We start from the raw sequence: 18,760 nt of genomic DNA on the forward strand, positions 1-18,760 counted from the left end.
CACTCAGAAGCCTGTGTGCAGCTTACAGTATCCAAATACGTGCCAGACATTGGAAAACTCAGCAAGGGCAAGGATCACACTAAACTGATAAGATCTGCATTTTAATTTAATTTTAAATGAAGCTTCTTAAACATTTTGAAAACCTTATTTACTTTACATACAACAATAGTTTAGTTATATATTATAGACTTATAGAAAGATACCTTCTAAAACCATTCAAATGTATTACTGGCATGCGAAACCTTAAATTAGAGTGAATAAATGAAGACTCAGCACACCACTTCTGAAAGGTTGTAGACCATACTTCTGCACAAATAGTGACTACCCAGACCATTAATTTTGTCATCTGAGTTCATATTGAACTTGACAGAAACCTAGCCTGGAGTAAGTGAAGTTGGGTTATGGAGTCAAATACTCATTGAAATAGATTTTTATTTTTTTTTTTTTGCCTTGTGTAAAAGCAGGCAATTTAGTAGTGATCAAAAATACTCATTTATGTTTTCTATTTCTAGATCCTCTGTCAATGGGTCCTCAAAAAGCTCTGGAAACCATTGGTGCAAATTTACAAAAGCAGTATGAAAACTGGCAGCCCAGGGTAAGTGCGTGTATTTGTTCTTGACTTTCCCCACAGTACCTGTCCCTGCATACCCGATACTATTATGGGATAAACTGGCTTAGGTTAAAAAGGAAGTTATGCATCTATTATATAACTTAGTGATCTCGCAGCCTCCATTGCTTGCCTGTCCATGCTCGTGGACAGATGCTTGCAGGCTCTCAAACTCAGTTAGCTTTATGCTTCATGTCGCTCCCGGCAGTGGTTCCCAAACTTGTTCAGCCACTAGGGCAGGGAAAGCCTCTGGCAGGCCAGGCCGGTTTGTTTACCTGCCGCGGCCGCAGGTTTGGCTGATCGTGGCTCCCAGTGGCCGCTGTTCGCTGCTCCAGGCCAATGGGAGCCGCTGAAAGCGGCAGCCAGTATGTCCCTCAGCCCGCGCCGCTTCCAGCAGCTCCCATTGGCCTGGAGCAGCGAACTGCAGCCGTGATCGGCCGAACCTGTGGACACGGCTGGTAAACAAACTGGCCCGGCCCGCCAGGGGCTTTCCCTGCACAAGCGGCGGAACAAGTTTGGGAAACACTGCTCTTGGCTAATGCTTTGTTTAACCATGGCAGGGGTAATTGTTCAAACTCTAGATGCTATATTTGATATATTTATTAATTTTTTTTTTTTTACCAGATCATGGTCTCTTTTCTGTAATGAAAATGTTCTTGGTACATTTCTGCAACCTCAGCTACTTGGAATGTGTATCTCTTGGCTCGCACTACTAAGTGGGAGCCAAGAGATACACATTCCATTTCTTAATGTTTTAGGTGGAACAAACTAATAATCTTGTAAGGCCTGTAGCTAATATATGTTCCTGATTTTGCTGAGAGGTACTTTTAGGGTTCAGTCACTGACTGTTAACTCTGCCTCCTAATGCAGTGGTTCTTAACCTGTTTACCACTGTGTGCCGCATATGCAGCTCTTAGTGTTATGTGGGATGCATCCCACACTAGTGTGTGTGTGTGTGTGTGTGTGTGTGTGTGTGTATAATATATATAAATATATATACACTCTCTCTCTCTCTGGCTCTGAGGGTGTCACATGGGCCGCAGCTGTGCACTGATTGGTCCGCAAGTGGGCTGTGGGTTGAGAATCACTGGCCTAATGTATGGCAGGCATATATTTTAGAAATGAAAATGTAATGAATATTTGATCGTAATGGCATAAAGCAGGTGACAAATAGCCAGCAGCTTACAGCTGTCTTTTCATTCCTTACTTTAAAATCACTTTTGAACCTTGGGTAAATTTCTTCGCTTCCTGATATTTCAGTGCTCAACATTTTAGGAGCCTCATTAAGGCTCATGAGGATGGAAGTGTATCATTTAATTTTTAAAAAAATAAAATTTTAAAACCTGTTGAGTTATCCCCAGCATCATTAATTTCCTAGTTTGTCCTGTCCATGTCCTTTTCTACATGTCTTATGTTAGACTGTGAACTATTTGGGGCAAAATATCTTCCTCCTTATGTACTGTACAGCATTGAGCACATTGTCATTGTTACACATTAACTTCTCAATATGAAATGCATTTTATGTGACCTGGTTTGTTCAGAGGAGAAGCAACTTTACCAGTTGGGTTTGACTAAAATTTATGTTGTGCTTTATATCTTATACTGGTGGTTGAAATTGTTTTATTTCCTTATGTTTGTGAACTTAGTCCTTCAGGTTATTGTTTCATCTTTTCCTTTTAACTCGTATTTTCAATATTTTGATCAGCATCTTTGAGGTTCATATAACTTATGAGGGGACTGCTGTGCTTCCTGCCTGCTATACTGCCAATCTTATTGTTTCATGTACAAAATCAATCTACTGTTTTTATTTTTTTTGGCTGAAATCTTCATCAGTGGATGGTTTAGGAGCATGTCTTGAAATCTGGAAAATGTCTTTGGTATTTTGTTCCACTCAAAGCAGCGATGCTTGCTGAGAAGGACTTTGCCTTGGTTTTAGAAATGCCCTCAGGTAGTTTTAATCAGTCATTCTAGTTAAAATCTAATTGGTTATGCGTTGACGTGAGGATGTTTCATAATTAATTATTTCTATATAATTTATAAAATCAATATAGATAATAAATTTTGTTTTTTGTTTGGTCCTTGAGCCATGAGGCACCCAGTCTTGCTGTTTTCATGGCAGGCATCTCTTCCTGAAGACATTTTTGTTCTTTGTAAGTTCTTTGTTCAAGGTGATAGGTAGGTATCTGTTAAGTTTTTTAATACCTTTATCTAGCGTGGCTTTCGTGGTGAGGGTATTCTTCCATTGGAGCAGAAATGGTTCCCTTGGAGTACAGTTGCTGTAGGAGTCCTGTTCCATCTTGTTCTGTCCTCCATAGGTTCTCATACCACACTCATCACCATAGTACGTGAATGCCTTTCAGTAGTGCATTAAGTAATGCAATTAAACATCTGTCACATGGCATGTGTTCTCTCATTGGGTATGTCTACACTGCAATTAAAAACTCTTGGCTAGCCTGTGCCTGTTGACTTGGGCTTAGGTTGTGGGGCTGTTTAATTCCAATTTGGACTTGAGGGCTGGGGCTGCCGCCTGAGCTCTGGGACCATCCTACCTCACAGGATCTTAGAGTCTGGGCTTCAACCCAAGCCCGGAAATCTACACTGCAATTAAACAGTCCCTGAGCCCATGCCCTGAGTCAGCTGTCAAGGCCAGCTTTTGGTGTCTAATTGCAGTGTAGACATGCCCATTGTTCCCCCAAGCGAAGAAGTGTATGCAGTTTTATTTTGGTAGCGTTTTTGGTAGGGTGGTTTTTGATATTAAATATACAGGTTGCTGTGTGTGTGTGTGTGTGTTAGAGAAGGCAAAGTCAAAGAAATGCACCTTGCACCTGCAGTGGAAGATGGTGAGGTTTGTGACAGTCATTCATTCTTGGGCTGGTTCATTCCACAGTCTTAGAGCAGCCCCCATGTAAGTAGTCTCCAGCACAGAAGATCTTTACCCTTATTGTAGAGAATTCCATTGTGTCAGAAGAGCAAAGTTATTGCCCACAGTCTACCTTTTCTGATACACTAAAGAAAAGTGACAAGTTTAGTAGAGGATGTAGAAGGTATAGTGAAACTAGGCAGCCTTTCAATCCATTATCATAGTTCCTACATTTTCTGTCTCAAAGCCAGAGAAACAGTAACATTTGAGCAGAGATAATTAATCTATTCAGAACAGTCTCTACCTGTTAATAGCGTTTAATTTTCCTATTATTTCATGGTGACGGGCTGGGAGTGAACAGCCAGATCTACAGATCACTTTCTCTATACAACTGTTTTTAGTTAAGTATTAAATGGATGTGTGTTTTTGCATCAGTATTTCATTCTTTTAATAGGTATTTGTTTGAGGGCCCTGTCTTAGTTGTAACTCAAAATGTATTTAAGACAGGTTAATTTTCTTTTTACATTTCATTTTGGGTATACTGGAAACTTTCTCTTTTGATTCCCCTTTTTCAGGTAAAGGGTTTCATAATTTTTGTGTTGCACAGAAAACCAAATTTCATAGGCCTCTTCCTTTAACTGTTTTCTTTGAGCTCTTATGTAACTTGTAGTATTATAAGGTTACTTAAAAGGGGTGTGCCATCTGGAGTGAGAGACAGGTTTGACTACAAGGTCCTCCTGAGTACTGACAAGAGTATGCCCTGTGTGTGAAACATCAAAATAGTTGTAATGAGTGACACTGGTTATTACGCATGATTGCATTTATTACATTTTCTCTCTTTTACCAGAAGAAGTTGGTCCAATAAAAGATATTACCTCACCCATCTGATCTCTGCATTTATTAAGTAATGGAATTTTAAATTTTCATAGTACAGGTCACGTCAGGTATCTTCCATTTCAACAGTAATTGGGGAAATGAATGCTTTAGAACACATCTGATGTAAAACTCATAATATACTGTGTGGAATCTAACAGTAGACCAGTAAAACACCTTGGTGCACAGTAAAAACAAACGTGTCTATGCTGTTTTCATAACTGAGCCCATGGTACTGGAGACTGGTGAACAGGCCTCTTTAGCAGCAGGTACTCTGTGTGTGGGAAGACCTCATGCTGCCTTGTAGAGTTTGCACAAAACATGAGGCAATTACTGAGCTCAGATGTTTGTGTGCAAGGTGCCTGGCTCTTAAAAGTAAATCACAGCCCTTTGAAACATTGCAAAGCTAAACACGTACCACTTTATTGCACTCTACAGGGCTCTTGAGTTTTCTGCAGTAATAAAGCGAACTTGATGTAACATCTGCAATAAAACAATAGGAACGTTATTGAATTTCCTAGATCTTTGATGTAAATATTAATAGATCTAGTTTTGTCTCTTTTGCGGTTTTTGACATGGCTGGAGATTTGGGGGAGGAAAGAAGACTTGGAAAGGGAAAAATTTGGCAAACTGAAATAAGGCCAGGTCATTAAAACCTTCTGAGAGAGCTAGCTTTGTGGAGCTGCCTGTGTGAACTAGGAAACACCTGTTGATATCTTTCATATGTGCAGGCATGAATAGTGCTAATTAACTGTATGCTGACCACTGAACACCTAGGATCGTCTTCCCAGTACAGTTCTTAAGATTTATCATCCAAGAATTATCACAGGACATCACTGCCAGTGCAGTCTTGTTTGTCTGATGTTCTTCATAGGATGTTGTTTGAATCAATGTCTAGGAAATTATTGGTCTGAAAAAAATACAAATACATTAGGCAGAAATCCTGAAGAGGGGCAAGCTTGAAAATTCTATTTGTTTCTGGTTGCTCCCAGGCTGTGTCTGGTACATATTTCCTTGCCAGGTCTTATTGAGCCCCTTCCTAAATAATTTATCAGTTTGCCATTGCTTGAAGTATTTCTTCTGATTAAATTTAAGACTTTTGCTTTATTGCTGTGTAGCTATATAAATTTGTATGCTGCAGGAGGGGAAAAACACTTCAGCTGTTGTTTCATCTGCAAAATACTGCGGTTAAATAACATTTCAGTCATTTCATTGCAAGTCTCAAATGAAAGTTTTATTGGGAAAAGGGAGTAGGAGATTACAAAGCTGCGGGCATACAGTGAAGAATTTCTCTCTCCGAAGAATTTTCGTCACAAATTAGAATGTTGGCAGTTCAGGATGGAGATAATTTAGGTGGTGGTGAAAAAAATGAATTGGGGAAAAAGCAGCCTTTTCTATACACTGCCACCCTCCTTTCCTGGAGCAAAATACTTGATAGGTTTACTTTACAAATTTTTCATGTACTCAGTAAAAAATATTTAGATGAGAGAAACTGATCAAACTTAAACGGTATCTATCAGTATGTGTTCTTCCCTTCCTTCTCCTCACAGGGTACTGCCACCATCTTAAAAGTAATGATAGGGAATAGTCAATTACACCTCGGCCTATGTGTGATGGCAGAGTGTGGTGAAGGTTTCAATTTTGCTGAGTGAGATGATGATTGGTGTTTCTGTTGGCAACAGTGCATATACACCAGGAAAATCCATCATGCAGTGCAAAAGGGATGAACTTCCTTTAGCTTAGTTCCCTGTGTGAAAAATCAAGAGACATAGTCGAGCATGCAGTAACGTGGGAACAATAGACATCTAATTGTTGACAGCACTACTGCAGTGATGAGTTTCACAAATATGCAGACGCTACTGTGGCCCCCTTCTGTACAGAGCCTACTGCTACATGAATCAAAAATTGGACGTCCATCTAAGCACAGCCTGAGGCTTGAGTTCTTGTTTAAAGGTTCTGAAGAATTTTTGTGACAGAGATAGATGACTGTGTAGCAGAGGGGGTCATGTGGGAGGGTGAGATAGAAGGGCAGCTTGCTACAGTCACGCTTTACAATTTAGTATTCCTTTTCTGATGCCCTTGCATGAGAGAACACAAATGTTTTTCTGTAACCTCTTGGCTGGACTCCCCTGAATCGAGCTAGAACTGCCTGGGTATAAAAAGCACTAATTCCCCATTGTAGTTTGGCTGTTAAGCATGGAGCATTACACAGAAACTGCATTGTAAAAAGTCTTCCCGTGGTCACTGACAGGTTCTCGTAAGGGTGCTGAATATCACCCCTTGCTCTGGTTGTAATGATCAGCTCTTCAGCTGCCTGGATTCTATCCTTCCCTGGACACTGAGGTCTGCTTACTTCATATTGTGTATGTATTTGTGACAAATTGTAAATGAGGATGTGTAGCCAGAGGCAAAATTGTAGGCTGGATGGCACACAGTTTACATAATTCAGGATCTGATGTGAAGTAGTTTGCAGCATATGCTCATTAAATTTGCATGAATTTAGATTTTTTTTCTATTTGATCGACTGTGGTTTTTTAATACTTTTTTAACTCCAAACTGCTCAGAATACTCAGAATAATGTTGGCTCCAATATATGTTTTGTTTGAATTTCACCCTTGTTTTAACAATGCTCCTTTTCTCTCTTCCCACTCTGCAATTCTGCAGTATAGTCACTATTCAGAGACTCTGAACTGTGCTCCTGAACCAGAGGCTTCTGCAATACCATACTTTATTCCCACACAGTGACTTCCTCAACTCCCTACAGGCCAAAAAGTGATTTTGAATAAGTGTTCCTGAATAAAGGTCAGGTTGAAAAACCTAGTTTAAAATAATTCTTCACATTCCTGTACTGCCACTGCGTCACATTAGTGACACACAGAAGATGAAATCTCATCTGTCCGTGCTACCTTATCATAACTAGACTGAGCAATTTGACCTTTTAAGAACTTTTGTGTGTGTGTGTGCAGTGTGGCACTCATTACTACTGTGCTGAGTACCCTAAAATGCTACAGCTGTGTACTAGTAGGGCTTTGCACAGCCATCTGGAAGGCTGAAATTCAGGAGCGTGTGCAATTCCCTCGTACTCCCTGGCAATGATGAACGTACAGCAGAGGCAGTAAGCTTGATCAAACAGGGAAGAGTGCTCTCATAGACTCCAAGGCCAGAAGGGATTGTCATGTTCAGCTCGTCTGACATCCTGCATAGCATTGGCTGTAGAACTTCCTCCCCAAATAATTCCTAGAGGACATCTTTTGGAAAAACATCCAATCTTGATTTAAAAATCAAGTGGTGGAGGATTCACCATGAGCCTTGGTAAATTGTCCCAATGGTTAATTATCATAGAATCGTAGAATATCAGGGTTGGAAGGGACCTCAGGAGGTCATCTAGTTCAACCCCCTGCTCAAAGCAGGACCAATCCCCAACTAAATCATCCCAGCCAGGGCTTTGTCAAGCCTGACCTTAAAAATATCTAAGGAAGGAGATTCCACCACCTCCCTAGGTAACGCATTCCAGTGTTTCACCACCCTCCTAGTGGAAAAAGTTTTTCCTAATATCCAACCTAAACCTCCCCCACTGCAACTTGAGACCATTACTCCTTATTCTGTCATCAGCTACCACTGAGAACAGTCTAGATCTATCCTCTTTGGAACCCCCTTTCAGGTAGTTGAAAGCAGCTATCAAATCCCCCCTCATTCTTCTCTTCTGCAGACTAAACAATCCCAGTTCCCTCAGCCTCTCCTCATAAGTCATGTGTTCCAGTCCCCTAATCATTTTTATTGCCCTCCGCTGGACTCTTTCCAATTTTTCCACATCCTTCTTGTAGTGTGGGGCCCAAAACTGGACACAGTACTCCAGATGAGGCCTCACCAATGTTGAATAGAGGGGAACGATCACGTTCCCCTGATCCTCACTGTTAACAACTTACACTTTATTTCCAGTTTGAATTTGTCTAGTTTCAATTTTATACCTTTTTCTGCTAGACTGAACAGTCCATTATATTAAATATCTGTTTCCTATGTAAATACATACAGACTAATCAAGTCACCCTTTAATCTTCTCTATATTAAGCTAAATAGATTGAACTCCTTGAGTCTGTCACTATAAGGCATGTTTTCTAGTCTCATAGACTCATAGATATTAAGGTCAGAAGGGACCATTATGATCATCTAGTCTGACCTCCTGCACAATGCAAGCCACAGAATCTCATCCACCCACTCCTGCAATAAACCTCTCACCTATGTCTGAGTTATTGAAGTCCTCAAATCGTGGTTTAAAGACTTCAATCTTTAGTCCTTTAATCATTCTTGTGACTCTCCTCGGAACCCTCTGCAATTTATCAGCATCCTTCTTGAGGATATTGTCCAAGAGTGGCCCCTTTGGAGTTGGTGTTGACCAGCTTGTTGGCCACATTTGTTATAATTTAGGGTCTCAGAAGCAAGAAGGAGATGGAATTATTAAGACAAACCGACTTTGTGAAGGTTGGTGCACTGATCTTAGTATCATGTTTGCAACACTTGGACTCCTCTAGTTCCAATTCCAGAAGGTGACCCATCTCTTTGTTCTTCTGACTGAGGTCCTTTCTGCTCTGTATGCACTCTAAAGATCCCATGGCGGTATTTGTAGGACGAGGAAAGGGTTTGCTGCCCCAGTGTCCTGGGGCAAAATTTCTTTCTTCATAGATTTTCGGTACAGGAACTCCTCACTTAAAGTCGTCCCGGTTAATGTTGTTTCATTGTTATGTCGCTGATCAATTAGGGAACGTTCTCATTTTAGTTGTGCAATGCTCCCTTGTAACGTGGTTTGGGAGCCGCCTGCTTTGTTTACTGCTTGCAGGAAGAGCAGTCCGTTGCAGCTAGCTGGTGGTGGTTGGAACCAGGGTGGACCGGCAGCCCCTCTATTAGCTCCCCGCTCTCCTAAGTTCCCTGTGCAGCAGCTGCCCAGCAGGCTATCCATTGCCGGCAGTTCAGCTGTCCCTCCCCACCACTGTCATGTGCTGCTCCTGCCCTCTGCCTTGGAGCTGCTCCCCAAGACTCCTGCTTGCTGTGTGTGGGGGGAGGGGAAGAAGATGGGGGCTAATGTCAGGGTGTCCCCCTCCCCCCTGCTCCTGCACCCCGCTTACCCCATCTTCCATAGAGCAGGCGGGACATATGGATGGAGGGGGCTGCTGTCCAGTCTCAGCTTGGTGATCTAATTAACGAAGCAGTGTACTTCTGACCCCATTCTTCATACTTAAAGGGGAAATGCGCATCTCTATCTCTCAAAGACACACGGGGTTGTGTGTCTTGTCTCTGTCTGCCCTCCCTCCTTTTCTGCTGCCTTGTAGAGTATGAGAGTTAACCCTTGAGGGCTCAGCCAATTGCTAGTTCATCATTTGGCAGTAAGGCATTCCCTAGGAAATATCCCACCCCCCGACTCCTCCCCCTCAACCGAGCTTCACAATCATCATCACTGTGTACCAGTATTAAATTGTTTGTTTAAAACTTACACTGTGTGCCTGTGTGTGTGTGTATGAATATGTACATATGTCTCTGTGTGTGTGTGTGTGTGTATGTGTATGTAGTCTTTTGTCTGGTGAAAAAAATTTCCCTGGAACCTAACCCCCTCATTTACATTAATTCTTATGGGGAAATTGGATTCGCTTAACATCGTTTCACTTAAAGTTGCATTTTTCAGGAACATAACTACAACGTTAAGTGAGGAATTCCTGTATCTTGATTGCTGCTCTTTATTCCTAAGGTGATTGCATTTTACTGGTGATATATCTAAATTTTATTCTGTGCTTGTGTGTGGCTTTTTATTCTTGTTTTTTCTGTTTTGCTTTGTTTTTTGAGTTAAGTTTGGTTTATGAAGGTGCTAACACTTGGTTTATTATGTATGGGAAACAGTCATGCTGGAGTGAGATTTTTAGTGCCATTGTTTGAGGGTGGATTATTTAACTTTGACATTCTTTTTTATTTGATACACTTAGCGGCCATGGCAAAAAGAATTGTGTGTAAATAAAATAACTGTACCACTTTGAGAGTCTACCAAAATGTTTATTTTTAAAAAATGCCGTGTGATTGAATAAATAAACCAAAAATGTGTTAGCTTAGTGGTTCGCGGTGCGTCTGGAAGAGGCACCTGCTGTGGATGAGCAATGGAGAGCTGGCTAGTGACATGGTTCTGGGTGTTTTCCTTGTTTCCTGCCATTGCTTTTGAAGTTGCCACACAGAGGTTAATGTTGACTGTCAATGGGAAGGGAGTTAATGGAGATATAGTCTTGGGACTCAGAAGTAGACTACATTATGAAAAAGTCTGTGAGCCGGTTAACTTACAGGTTGGCAATCACAAAGAATAAGTGAGGAAAGTCAAACTTGGTTCACTTTCTTTTTATTCACCTGGAATATAAAATCCCCATCTTTTTCTTTTTTTGGTAGGGGAGTGTGTGAAAATTCAATGAGCAGAACTGATTTAGGAACTCTCCTTGTTTCCTATGCAGTTCATCTGTGTACTTGATCCAGACTTCCTCACTTTTTTCCTCCTGGGCCCACAAGCTTTTCTAGGCAGTGACTCTAAAGTTGCAGTAACGCTAGCCAGCTTTAGGATCTGACGACATTGGCGCTTTACAGCGCTGCAGCTTTCTCGCTCAGGAGTGTGGAAAAAACACCCCCAAGCACAGGAAGTTACAGCGCTGTAAAGCGCCAGTGTAAACAGTGCCCCAGCACTGGGAGCTAATCCCCTCGTGGAGGTGGAGTACCAGGAGCACTGGGAGAGCTCTCTCCCAATGCTGGCGCACGACCACACTCGCGCTTCAAAGCGATGCCACGGGAGCGCTCCCCCCGGCAGAGCTTTGAAGTTTCGAGTGTAGCCATACCCTTAGACACCTCTTTTGTTACATTGACTTGAAGCATCTCTTGTCTCATCCAACAGTAGTAGTGTGTATTCTGTGGACTATGAGAATTGTGTTTGTGTTTTACTTTGATCACCAAAACGAAGGCATTAAGATAACCAATATTTATTTTGATCATGCTGATGCAACAGAGACCATAAAAGCAAAAGCTCTTCAGTTCATTGTCCGATCTCAAAGAGAGAGGGTGCACTACTGGGCTTTGTGATTGCAAGTCACTGAACAAATCCTATATTAAACTTCTGGACAGTCGAACATCAAACTCCTTTTTAACAATTGCACTGCAATATAATAGCCTATGGAAAATAACAGAATTTTTTTTATGTAGCTTGTGGTTACTGTTTTTTGGCTCTCTCTGGAAGTTTAGCATTTTTTAGCTCCACACTTAAAATCAGGTTTCAGAGTAACAGCCGTGTTAGTCTGTATTCGCAAAAAGAAAAGGAGGACTTGTGGCACCTTAGAGACTAACCAATTTATTTGAGCATAAGCTTTCGTGAGCTACAGCTCACTTCATCGGATGCACCCACACGCTCAGATATCTCTATCCCTGTCCATCATGACTCAACCCTGTTCCAGTGGGTCCAACTGTGGAGAAAAAGGTTAGTTTAATTTCAATCCTTGCTCCTTGCCTCTGAGTCTGTCAAGTAAGGTGCCGCTCATGCCAACTGATCCGATGAAGTGAGCTGTAGCTCACGAAAGCTTATGCTCAAATTGGTTAGTCTCTAAGGTGCCACAAGTACACTTAAAATTGTGTGTGTGCTTGGTATTCTCAACGCGGTTAGCCGTGGGCAATAATACAACCTGTACTGCAATTGGAAAGAGCAGCCCCTTACTTGACAGACTCGGGTGCAAGGAGCAAGGATTGAAATTAAACTAACCTTTTTCTCCACAGTTGGACCCACTGGAACGGGGTTGAGTCATGATGGACAGGGATAGAGGTATCTGAGCGTGTGGGTGCAAGAGAGAGGAAAGGTTGCATTGCCTCTGTATCAGTTTTGTGGATTGCGGACTTCCATCTGCCATAGTTCATTATCACTAACTTAATGTACAGATTTCAGAAAAAAAATTAAATGGGATGTGCATTTGAGTCTGGGTATTTCCTGTACTTCCAGGCTAACTGGAGTGGCACCACGGTTCAATGAATATTCTACAATCATTGTTAGAGCGCAGAGCCTGAGTGTGTGTGCTTTCTAAATGAGCACTCTTATCTCTGCGAAGTGAGTAGACATTGGCCCACGCTGCTTGAGCCTTGGAAGCGAGCCAGTGAAAGGTGTAATGGTGTGAAGCGCTCAGCGAGCGAACTGTTTCAAGTGAGTACACTGAAAAAAGTGTGCAGATGAGCTGCAATCATCATGCTGTCCAGCCTCATGCTTCATTACTCTGTTAGTCGGCTGGGAGAATGCCAGAGCTCCCCAGCCGACTCTTCTCTCTCACAGTGGAAATGTGTGTGAGCAGCAGCCTCTCCTTGTATTCCAGCTGTAGCAGACTTTGCTTCAAAAAGAGTCCAGCAAATAAGTAGATTTAGTGTGTGTCAGGGTTCCTTCCTCACTCTGAACTCTGGGGTACAGAGGTGGGAACCCACATGCAAGACCCCCTAAGTTTATTTTTACCAGCTTAGGTTAAAAACTTTCCCAAGGCACAAATTCCACCTTGTCCTTGAACAGTACGCTGCCACCACCAAGTGATTTAGACAAAGAATCAGGGAAAGGACCACTTGGAGTTCCTGTTCCCCCAAAATATCCCCCCAAGCCCTTACACCCCCTTTCCTGGGGAGGCTTGAGAATAATATCCTAACCAATTGGTTACAAAGTGAACACAGACCCAAATCCATGGATCTTTGGACGCCAAAAAAAAATCAATCAGTTCTTAGAAGAAGAATTTTATTTAAAAAAAAGAAAAGGCAAAAATCCCTTCTGTAAAATCAGGTTGGAAGATAACTTTACAAGGTAACAAAAGATGCACAAAACACAGAGGAACCCCCTCTAGCCTTAGTTTCAAAGTTACACCAAAACGGGGATAAACTTCCCTCCAGCAAAGGGAAAATTCACAAGTTGAGAAAACAAAGATAAACTAATACGCCTTTCCTGGCTGTACTTACAATTTCTGTAATATGAGACACTGGTTCAGAATGGTTTGGAGGACATAGATTGATGTCCGGTCCCTCTTAATCCCAAGAGCGAACGAACACAGAAGCAAAGAACCCAAAACAAAGCCCCTCCCCCGGTTTGAAAGTATCTTTTGTCCCCATTGGTTCCTTTGGTCAGGTGCCAACCAGGTTATTTGAGCTTCTTAACCTCTTACAGGTAAGAAGGAATTTTAGGCTTCCCGTATGGTTATGAAATGTGTATCAAAAACAAAAGGAGTTTTTTGTATAAATGTGGTAAAGGAAGTGGCCTGGCAAAAGGATCAAGTTCCAGGCCATGGAGGTGAAATACAATAGGAAGATTCCTCATCTGAGGTTAGGTGTGTGTCACAAGGTCAGTGTTCGTCAACCCAGCCAGAGCACATTTAATAAAACTAGCTGCGGAATGAGTAACAGGGAAAGGCTAGTTGTAAAAAAATGTGGTTTTATTCCTTCAGTGAAAGTGCGTTTGTATAAAGGACTATGGCAATGGTAGTTAAAAATGTTTTTTTCACAGTCTGCATTGATTTGGGAGAGGGAGAAAGCTGGGGTCCTGCTACGTTGTTATGGTGGCATCTCTGCCTTTGCACAGAGACTTATACTGCTGCAACTGATAGACATAATTTGGGTGTTTCCATTTAAAGGCTTTTCTTGTATTGAGTTCAGCATTGTTTCTATATCATGTAATAAACTGCCTGAATGATTGTAGGGAATGGGAGATGTTAATCTGTCTCTGCGATTCAATCACACTAAATTGGGTGGCTTGTCATCTGTGGAACATGTATCCCCCCTCTTTCTGCTTTGTGAAGCCAAGAGCTATGAAGGCCTTTCATTACTCCTCATGATAATGAAGGGCCTCAAAACCCAGTCACTGCAAACAAAAAAAATTGCTTTCCACCTGCTTTTAACCCTGAGTTAAACAAACATGTGGAAATCATTGAGCACAATATTAATTTTTCTGGTTCAGGTGCTACAATGTAATCACCTTCCTTCCTGATTCCCCCTTTCTCTCCCCTCATTTCTTTGAGATATTTATGTTCGGTAACAGCATGGAGATATTTTGATGCTGAGGGATCTGTATTGAATATTTATTAGAACCACATCTGACTGAACTTCAGTGGAGGAGGAATTGCCTGTGGCAGCCAAGAGTGTTAATCAGGGCAGAAGTGTGGCTGAGTTCAGAGGACCTGGAAGGCAGAAGATAAAACTTGTTCTTAATAGTGGCATTGGGAAGGGTTGCCTAGGCCAATTTTGGCATTCAAGAACAACTCTGCATCTTCCTTCTCTTTTTAATAATAATTAAGGACTATCTGTTGTTCAGTATTACTGAATGCTGAAGACACAATGTTGCTGTCCAATGTCTTCAGGTCCATTGCCTTATGCTGTTCCCATGTAGATTCTCCATTACTTTTGTTACTGTGGTTTATTAAAGGGCAGACAATGAGATCTCTGGACTCACTTGTCTGAGAGATCTAGAAATGTTATGGCCCTTTACACTCCATTTGGCCTGTATAAATTTTATAAATATACATTTAATGGCTTGTGTCCTCTTGTCATTAAGCTCAAGTGGATGGCAAGACCAGGGGGAATAGAGAGATGGGTAAGGAAGGGGTGTTAGGATCGAAGGGGTAGACTCCAGCACTCATTATTGAAATTATAGTAGAACAGTGGCCTGAGGGAATTGGGAAATCAAGTGCTAATCCCAGGTATGCATTGCCTGTTTTATGTTAAGTGTTACAGGAAGCGACAAGTTAGGAGTGAGGTAATATCTTTTATTGGACTAATTTCTGTTGGTGAAAGAGAAGCTTTTGGGCCACACAGAGCTCTCAGGTGTGTGTGGCTCAAAAGCTTGTCTCTCTCACCAGCAGAAGTTGGTCCAATAAAAGATTCTACCTCATCCGCCTTGTCTCTCTAATATCCTGGGACCGACACAGTTACAACTACACTGAATACATAAAATGGAAGTGTCAATTACAATAATTTAAAATAGTTGACATTTAATCTTTTCTAAGTGACCTGTGCCCAGGAGAGAGATTCTTCAATAGCATCTGTCTGCCATTGCACTTAACTGTACCATTTTTCAGGGAAGATTTTTGTAGCCAGTGTCATGATGTGCTTTGTCTCTTGGAACTGGCATCTACCAATGAATCAAGGTCTTTGGGGAGTTAGGGGAGGGGAAGCAGTTGCTCATATAGTACTTAAAAATTGCATATTTTTTGTGCCATGCCTCAGAGGAAACAGAGATGCTTTTCCGAGTATGTCTGCAGCTGGAGTTGGGCCTGATTCCCAGCTCGCCCAGACATGCTCGTGCTAACTCTCATGGAGCTAACATGCTAAAAATGGTAGTGTAGCCACGATAGCATGGGCACTGGCAAGCGGCAGCACGGGCTAGCTGCCCTAAGTATGTTCCCACTGGGACCAGGCAGAGTGTACTCAGGGCAGCTACCCAATGCCGCAGCTCGCTGCTGCCCATGCTACTGTGGCTACACTACTATGTTTAGCGTGCTCGCTCAATGAGAATTAGTGCGAGTATGTCTGCGTGCGCTGGGAATTGCACCCCAGCTCCAAGTGTTAGACATAGCCTCTAACCAACCCAGGTTTCTTCTTTGTCTCTTCTGATCCCCTGCCAAACAGTTGTCTTAGTTTTAAAGTTAATGCAGCCAAGATATTTGAAGCCACATCATTTACCCCTTTCTGCATGTAGTTTGTTGTTGATGCTGTTGTACCCATCATTAGATATTTCTGGACTTTGATACGGTTTCTGAAGTTTCACTCTCCTTGTGTTGCTTCCCTCGTCCTAATTAACTGGTGTGCTGCCTAGTGTACATCAAAGGCTGAGCATTTCCTGACGAGTAACTAGTTAAGCATGAAAGCTAATTGAATACATGACCTAATTATTGGGTCGTCTCCAAGTCATTGCTCTTTATTTCTGTAGGGTTTTTCTTATACAACCACAGCAAATATTAACTACTATTGCAAGAGAAATCCTGGAGAATTCCCAAGGGAGAAAGTATATGGAAAAAACTTGCCTTTCATCTCCCCAATGCACGTCTTGGGAAAATCTGATTTTGTTAAACAAGGTTCACAGTTATATACCTTGGTCTGCTATCAGATGCTGTCACAAGATTGCAAAGCTTTTATTATTTTATTTGCTAAGGCCTATTGAATTTAAAGAACATGATAAAGGCATTTATCAGTAATGTATGTTCTGGTGAGGCTTGACAATATAGACTATTGCTGTTTTCATAGATTCATAGATATTAAGGTCGGAAGGGAAGAATCTCACCCATCCACTCCTGCGAAAAACCTCTCTCCTATATCTGAGCTATTGAAGTCTTTAAACCACGATTTCAGGACTTCAAGGTGCAGAGAATCCTCCAGCAAGTGACCCGTGCCCCATGCTACAGAGGAAGATGAAAAACCTCCAGGGCGTCTTCCACGGTGGCACGGTATCAAACACCTTACTTAGATCCACTACGTTTCCTTTGTCTAAAAAATCTGTTACTTTCTTAAAGAAGGAGATCAGGTTGGTCTGGCACGATCTACCTTTTGTAAAACCATGTTGTATTTTGTCCCATTTACCATTGACGTCAATGTCCTTAACTACTTTCTCCTTCAAAATTTTTTCCAAGACCTTGCATACTACAGATGTCAAAGTAACAGGCCTGTAGTTACCTGGATCACTTTTTTTTTCCTTTCTTAAAAATAGGAACTATGTTAGCAATTCTCCAATCATATGGTGCAACCCCTGAGTTTAGAGATTCATTAAAAATTCGTGCTAATGGGCTTGCAATTTCCTGTGCCAATTCCTTTAATATTCTTGGATGAAGATTATCTGGGTCTCCCGATTTAGTCCCATTAAGATGTCCGAGTTTCGCTTCTACCTCAGATATGGTAATATCTACCTCCATATCCTCATTCCCATTTGTCATGCTACTATTATCCCTAAGATCCTCTTTAGCCTTATTAAAGACTGAGGCAAAGTATTTGTTTAGATATTGGGCCATGCCTAGATTATCCTTGACCTCCACTCCATCCTCAGTGTTTAGCCGTCCCACTTCTTCTTTCTTTGTTTTCTTCTTATTTATATGGCTATAGAACCTTGTACTATTGCTTTTTAATTCCCTTTGCAAGGTCCAACTCTACTTGACTTTTAGCCTGTCTCACTTTATCCCTACATGTTCTGACCTCAATAAGGTAGCTTTCCTTGCTGATCCCTCCCATCTTCCACTCTCTGTATGCTTTCTGCTTTTTCTTAATCACCTCTCTCAGATGCTTGCTCATCCAGCTTGGTCTACAACTCCTGCCTATGAATTTTTTCCCCTTTCTTGGGATGCAGGCTTCTGATAGCTTCTGCAGCTTTGATTTAAAGTAATCCCAGGCCTCCTCTGCCTTTAGATCCATGAGTTCTTCAGTCCAATCCACTTCCCTAACTAATGTCCTTAATTTTTGAAAGTCAGCCCTTTTGAAATCAAAAACCCTAGTCGCTGATTTATTTTTTTTAATCCTTCTATTTAGTTTGAACTGAATTAGCTCATGATCACTTGAACCAAGATTGTCCCCTACAACCATTTCTTCTATGAGGGCCTCACTACTCACCAAAACCAAATCTATGGCATCCCCTCTAGTCGGTTCAGCAACTACATTATGAAGGAATCCATCAGCTGTCGCATCTAGGAAAATCTGAGCCCTATTATTATTACTAGCACTCGTCCTCCAGTCTATATTTGGGATGTTAAAGTCTCCCATGATCACGCAGTTTCCATTAGTTTTTACTTCATTAAAAACATTAAAGAGGACTCTATCTATATCCAAATAAGATCCCGGCGGTCTATAGCACACCCCAAGCACTATCCCAGGGGAGGCTCTAGTAGTTTTCTTCCCCAATGTAATTTTTGCCCAGACGAACTCTGTCTTATCCATTCCATCGCTTCTTATTTCTTTAAATTCTACCTCATCCTTGATATACAATGTTACTCCACCACCTTTACCTTTATTTCTGTCTTTCCTAAACAGCACATACCCTTCAATACCCATACTCCAGTCATGACTCCTATTCCACCATGTTTCTGTTATACCTGTAATATCTGGTTTCACTTCCTGCACCAGTAGCTCTAGTTCCTCCATTTTGTTACCTAGGCTCCTCGCATTGGTGTACAAACATCTTGCTGTTTGGCCTCGCTCACATTCTGTATCCTATTAGGCACGGTCATTCTACAGCCAGTATAACCTATTAGACTGGTATCCACGCTGCCCTTCCTCCTTATATACATTCTCCTACCCACGGCTGTATCCTTTCTTTCTTTGTTTTCTTCCCTCTCAATGCTAAAATCCGGCATGGAGATTACCTGGATATCTCCCAACCATCTCCCCCAAATTCCTAGTTTAAAGCTCTCTTAATCAGTTGTGCC

At 41.7% G+C, this 18,760-nt stretch overlaps 1 protein-coding gene across 3 annotated transcripts in view; it reads left to right on the forward strand.

Moving 5' to 3' along the window:
- RPTOR (regulatory associated protein of MTOR complex 1) overlaps window positions 1-18,760 on the forward strand; it is a 308,191-nt gene that overhangs the window by 52,619 nt on the left and 236,812 nt on the right. For all 3 annotated transcript variants that reach the window (XM_077833284.1, XM_077833285.1, XM_077833286.1), the window contains exon 3: window positions 513-595. In XM_077833284.1, the coding sequence (XP_077689410.1) occupies window positions 513-595 (83 nt within the window). The remainder of the gene's footprint in view (window positions 1-512; window positions 596-18,760) is intronic.

Source organism: Eretmochelys imbricata, chromosome 14, assembly GCF_965152235.1.
Source record: "Eretmochelys imbricata isolate rEreImb1 chromosome 14, rEreImb1.hap1, whole genome shotgun sequence".
NCBI classification, from domain to species: Eukaryota; Metazoa; Chordata; order Testudines; family Cheloniidae; genus Eretmochelys; species Eretmochelys imbricata.